General features: G+C 36.4%; 1 protein-coding gene across 1 annotated transcript; it reads right to left on the bottom strand.

The window, feature by feature from the left end:
- Positions 1–347: 347 nt before the first annotated feature.
- On the bottom strand, positions 348–2,638 carry LOC104612057 (uncharacterized). The gene is made up of 2 exons (XM_010279370.3): positions 1,557–2,638; positions 348–1,418 (listed from the first exon to the last, which is right to left on the bottom strand). Exons 1-2 carry the CDS (start codon positions 1,911–1,913, stop codon positions 816–818), a joined length of 960 nt encoding a protein of 319 aa, XP_010277672.1. The 5' UTR covers positions 1,914–2,638; the 3' UTR covers positions 348–815.
- Between the last annotated feature and the right edge of the window lie 3,767 nt (positions 2,639–6,405).

The following is a 6,405-nucleotide window of genomic DNA, read 5'->3' on the forward strand; positions in this document are numbered from 1 at the left end:
AAAGGAACCGAATCAGACAAGCTTCTACAAGGAAAAAGAGCGCTTTTGAATTTAAAGCGGCCCAGGAATCTCCAGTCCCCAGTGTCCCTCATTTCATCATTCTTTCACAAATGAAATGATTAGTCATTTACTAGAACAGCTAAAGAACCCTAAAAAGCATCCCAACTTAATAAATGAATAGATAACTGAAGTCTAAAAAAATGTAAATACTAATAAAAAGAACCAAGTAGGAACTCAAAGTCTCCACTCTCCAACAATAAACAGGTTAAAAGAGTGAGAAAACAAACAATAAAAAACAAGGCAATTATTAAAGAAAGCTTCAACCCAAATTCTTTCTTTTCTCGTTTCCTTTGAAATCCTCTCAATAATATCATAATTTCATACATATAACATGGGAGTTGTCTGTAATGCCGGTTCTTGTTTTTGATAATGACAATAACAAGTTGCATATTTTCCTTGTTTTTTTCCTTTTGATTAATAAATATAATAATATTTCTTTATACAGGGAGAAGAAACTGTTGTTTGGACGGGAGTGGGAGAAACATGGCTTTCTAGTGAAGCTTCCATCTAATATTCTTCTTCCTTTGTTCTTCTGGATGGTGATGTTTCCTTGATTCCTTTCCCTGGGAGCCATATCACATTTCATATTATTTTTCCCTCAAAATTGCCTTTTTCCAAGTTCTTCAAAATCATCAACTATAGTAGCTGCAAAACAAAGAGAACACAAGAAAGAAAAAAAAAGAAAAAAAAGAAAAAGGTAACAGATCAACCGCCCTAACAACTGATTCTTCCCCTTCTATTTTAATCTTCCTTCTCTACCTGTGACTGCAAATGTCTGAAAGCTTCTTTCTTCCTTCAACAATTTCATCAAAGAAGTCATCAAGCTGCCCAATAATACTCTCTATCCCAGATCTCAACAACCCAAAACAACCCTCTAAGTTCTCCACCCTCTCTCTAATACTAACCTCTGATTCACACTCCCCAAGTCCCTGAGACCTCTCCAATTCTGCTCTTAGCTCATCCATTGCCATTTTTGCTCTTCGGAACTCGTAGAGCAGAATTCCTGGGCGCCCATCCATTCTGTTGATCTCTGCTGCTACCCTCTGCTGCAACCTTGCAGTGGAAACCATGAAAGCAGAGCCGAAGAACAAGCACCCTTCATATCCTCCTCGGCGAAAGCTCGACTCGGGCCAGCAGTAGACCAAACCACAAAGCAAGATCATCAGAAGAAGTGAGCTGACGTTCCTCATTGCATACAGGACTCCCCGGAAGCCATTGAATCCATTGAGTTTGGATTCAATGGATACATTCTCGTCGAACCTTAGTGACAGAGGCTGGATTCTGGTCTCCATCAAGGCCCTGTTCTCCTCTTCCAATCCTACCACTTCTCTGCGGCAACCAGAGATTGCCCGAATGACCTGTAACAAGAATTATGAGAATGAAGAAATCAATTCAATTCATTGCTTCTAAATAGTAAAAATGAAGAGCAACTTATGCTAATTCTTCTTCGTTTTTTTTTTTCTTTTTTTTTCTCTGATTTTTGATCAAATTCAAACCTGTCTCAAGAGTTGGGGACTGAGGTTGTGATGGCCGTCGAGGGAGGAGGCAATCTCCGCCCCGGCAAGATAGTAATTCTCCATGCCGGAGATGCCAGACTTGAGAACATGACAGGCCTCCCACAGTCTTGAACTCTCGTCCATATACTCGTCCAGCCATTTCTCTCCTACGGGTAGATGAAGCTTTTGAACCAAAATGGTTAACTGGGAATGAAAGGACCGAAGAAGTGAGAGGACCCTTTGAAGGAATTGAATGGACATGAAGTTGTTGGAGAGGAACGACCGCTCGAGATCGTCGATCCCACGAGTGAGAAAGGTATAGAAGCCATTGACAGAGGTGGTGGATGAAGGATCCATTGTAAGAAGGTGGAAAGGAAGGCGTGCAGAAGAAAAGGTGATCAGTAGGGTGATATTTAAATTGAAAGAAGCAGACAACCTTCCAAGGAGTGGAAGAATAGGAAGAAGAACGAGGAGAAGAAAACAGGGAAGGAAGAAGGGAATGGCTTAAAAGCTCAGGTTTCCATGGTGAAAAGGATGGATGGGGGCAATGATGGGTGTTTCCAATAGAGGGGAAAGGATGATTGGGAATCTGCCATTTTCATAGTTTAATGGGCAGAAAGGGAGAGAAAGGAAAGAGAGTAAAAAAAGAAAACAAAGAGAGAGAGAGAGAGAGAGGGGGGGGGGGGGGGGGGGGGAGAGTGGGAGAAAGAACCAACAATTCAAGCCAACAAACATAAAAGTCTTGATGGGTTTTCTCTATTTATTTCTTCCCTTTCTGTGTTTCCTTCCTCTTGCACCCCTTCAAAGATGTCTGTATGAAATCATCAAAACATGGGTCTTTGCTAGTAAGAAGTGTCTCTCCGCTACTATTGCTTCATTTTTTTTAAAAAGTTTTCTCCCCTTTTTTGTGCTTATTTGATTGAGAAAAGTTTGACTGCTTTGGCTGAAGTTCTTCCTGTTATTCTTCAATATTGGTTTGAGTTCCCTTCTCTTTTGATCCTAGTGCTCTTTGTCTTCTTCCTTTTTTTTCTCATTCCTCGAGCTACTGACTTTTTCTTCTTCTTTATTTCTTATTTTTTTCTCCATTGAAATCTGTAGCTTATTTCTCCTAGATATTTTATTTTGGTTTGATTCTTTAAAGGGGAGGGAATTAATGATGGGGTTCCATGTATTGAGAATTATTTCTGTCTACTATGCAAAATTCGTCTTTTTAGGCTACCAGACATTCTATTTCTTATAGATAAATAATATTTTGTTTGTGATGGAACATATGATGTTCCCTACACCCATTACAGATTAATAAGCCCACTGATTTATTGATCAAACCATTCAACACGTGGGCCATCTCTTTTATTTCTCTCATTCATGGCACAGGGAGGACCCAAGGGTCTGATCCAGAGCTGAGATAAGATTTGGATGCATAAGAAGATTCAAGTTTAACCCTTTTTACCCACTCCTAATTTTGCCATCTATTTGGTAATGGAAAGGAAGGAATTTATAGGGTAAATGAGCATGGAGAGGCCCACAGTTCTGACTTTGGGCTTGTCATTATCTTTGAAACCATTCATCCATTGGATGGTCCTGATCAATGATCCTGATGGCCATTGTTATCTTGTGGCTATAGAGAATCATTATCCATAATGCTCCACTCTTGGGAACATCTCCTATTTTATTTCTGTTAAGATACACTAGTGCCGGAATTTCTAGGTTGGGGAAGTGGATTGTGGGACTAGTAATCTTTTCTTAATTCTATTTTATTCTTTGTTTTAGAGAGTGCTCGTGGGTTTTTGGAGACTGGGACACTTGAGAGCATGTTGGTCTTTTGAGATCTCATTGGAAAGTGAATAACCAATCAGTTTTGTTTTGTTTATATTTCTTTAATATTATAGATCATAACAACTGAACAACAAACCCTCACCATTCTTATCTGTCACCTTCTCCTATTTGGGAAATCTCTTTTAACTAAAGAATGATCCTAACCATCAATTGTTTACATTTTTATGTAATAGACCAGATGGGTTTTAATCATACAACAGAGTGGGCTCATGGAACCATTATATCTATAGATCATTATCTTGCTCCAAATTACTCATGACAAGATCTTGGGTTCTTTTTAAACCTTTTTTTTTTTTGAACTCTGTGTGCTTGTGTGTGGGGTCATTAAGGATTGCTAAGACTTGAATCTACATTTTCTTATGTGAGAACGGACCTTTATTTTTCCACATATATGCAAAGAGAGTAGGATAGTTGTAGATTTAGGATTCTGGTTGTTGATTTGCAGCTTACTCCTCTATACCAGTGAAGGTGATTCCCTAGAATCTATTAAAAAGAGTGCAAAAAGTTGTAAGAAACATTTTTTGAATAGATCTCTTTAGGCTTACTTTTGGAAGGAGTACAAATACAAATATATACAGTGCAAATACATACAAAATATAAGGTTTTTCACTCTACAAATTTGTATTTGTATTCTTTTCAAACTGAGCCATATTTTCGGGCAAGTTTTAGGGTTCCCATTGTTGAGTTATATAGCATAGAAATTAGCAATTATTTAGTATGAAGCAGGGATGTCAGTGGGTCAGGTTAAAGTGGTAAATTTACATTGACCCGATCCTATCAGATTTGGGTGGGATCAACCTTAGTAGGGTTTTGGGTCAGATTCAGGTTGAGGTTCTTCTGTGCTGGACTCGATCAGTTGATATGCAACATTGCAACAATTGTAAAAGCTAGTTGGGACCCATGTGATACTTGGACTTTGTCAAAAGTAATTGTGGAAAAAGGTCTTATGACATTTCCAAATGAGAGGGTTAAGGGAAATCGAGTTCAATTCAATCATTAGTTTTTGATTATGTATTGTTAGATAAGTTAGTGTTAAAATTACTTTTCTGTTAATTTATAACTAATAAGTTTCTTACATTATTAATTTTATTAATAAATTCATAGTACTATTTTTTTATTAATTTTGTAGTAAATTTTATTGTTTTTATTAGAATTTTTAATGTTAATATTTTAAATGGACTTTAAAGTCAATAATTTTTTAAATATATTTATTATTCTTATTAAGTATGCATTTTAGTTTATTGTTATCATATTTATTAAATTTTATCATGGTTTTTAAATGTAATTTTAGTGGATATTAAATTATAAAATTAATTTCAAAACTAACAATCTCTTAATAATGTTTTTTTGTTTTATTAATTGACTTGTATTAATTAGAATTAAAATGGATGGAAGCTAAATAGTTGTGGTCATGGGCCGACTTGGGCTGGGTTAACACATATTATAGGGCTATGGCCTAGGTTCAAGCCTGACCTATGTTTCGGGCCAGAAGCATAACCCGCACCTAGTCGTACACGGGTCTAGGATGGGCTTAGCAATTGTAATAAGGGCTATAGCCTAGCCCCCAAGTACAGCTAAACCTAATTCCGAGCCTATGAATTTTATGTTTACTGATGTAGGCGCATGTGGCAAGGCCTAAGATGGTGCCATGTGGCACTGGTCAGATGCAATTCTGGCCGTTCGCTGCTAACCAACTCTAGGTGAGCTCAAGAATAAATAAGTGGCATCACTCCCTAGGTAAGCTATCTTTACTCTTTCTGCTCTCAAGCTCTCTACTTCTTGGGTGACTTCGTTTGAGCACTCTTTCCTCAGGCCTCGTCCAACCTCCTTATTGCGCGTTTACTAACTTAACTGTCGGAGTCTCCGCCCCTGGGATAACACTTGGGGCCTCTGACGTGCTTCCTTCTTCACAAGTCAGACCTATAGGCCTTGAACTTCGTCAGCCCTTAGACACACCAGCCCTCGGCTAAGGAAGTGAAAGTGCCTTGTTGCCCTTGGCCATCCTTGGCAGCAACATTTACAAAAATTATTTTATACATTTTGTAGTAAAAACATCATACATTATATGTATTTTAAGTATCACTTTATAATATTTATATATAAATAAAAAACAACACAAATAGCACAAATATGTATAAATAATATAAATATGTGTGGGCCAATTGAGTTATAATTAATTAAATTATTGAGTTTAATTAATTAAGTTATAATTAATTATGTACTATTTATAAATAAAAAATTATCATATAAATATAACCTATTAATAATACTTAGTTATATATGAGTAATAAATTATCTTTAATTATTAGTAATCTCTATAATACAATCGGTATAATCTAAGAACTCTTCTAAAAAGCAATACTCACCTATCAGGCTATCATTTAATACTAAATGGCTGATTGAAAGTCTCCAAGCCCAACTCTCCATTAATTTCACTCTCTCTTAGATACTGCTTGAAAAACTCATAAAACATGGAAATCTCCTTGATTCCTATTCCTTGTTTAAAGAAATGGCAACGTAGAATTATGCCAAAAAAATGAGAAAAAAAGATAAATGCCACATCAGACGATTCTGCTTTAATATAATAATAGATGGCCTTGGTTGAGTATAGGTATATTATGTATAGGGCATGGTTCAAAGTATTGATACACCCGATACACATGAACATGCATATTGGGTGTTTCGAGTGAGTCAAAAACCCTTTTATTATTTAAATTTCATATTTTCACATGGGGCTTCTAATACTGTTATTTAAGTATTAAAAATAACACATTTTTTTTGAAAAGCCTTCTAAATTATATCTTAGACCTATCAATACAATACGATACGCCTAATACAGAGCATATTACATAAAAAATTTGAACCTTGGAATATATAGGTGTGGCAGATTGGGTTTGGGTTTCCATTTTCTTTAGACGGGTCAGATCAGGTTTGGGTTAGAGTGCCTTTAACTTTAGGTCGGGTTTAGGATGAACTAAATCCTTACCAAACCTGACCCATTGACATCTCTAGT

This window comes from Nelumbo nucifera, chromosome 1, assembly GCF_055504915.1.
Source record: "Nelumbo nucifera cultivar China Antique chromosome 1, China Antique-T2T, whole genome shotgun sequence".
Lineage (NCBI taxonomy): Eukaryota > Viridiplantae > Streptophyta > Magnoliopsida > Proteales > Nelumbonaceae > Nelumbo > Nelumbo nucifera.

Bases quoted from the DNA above. Each gene is read 5' to 3' on its own strand.
- LOC104612057 (XM_010279370.3), bottom strand. From the start codon at position 1,913: ATGGATCCTTCATCCACCACCTCTGTCAATGGCTTCTATACCTTTCTC. The intron at 1,419-1,556 runs GTTTGAATTTGA...TTCTTGTTACAG, and splicing joins GTCCCCAACTCTTGAGACAG to GTCATTCGGGCAATCTCTGG.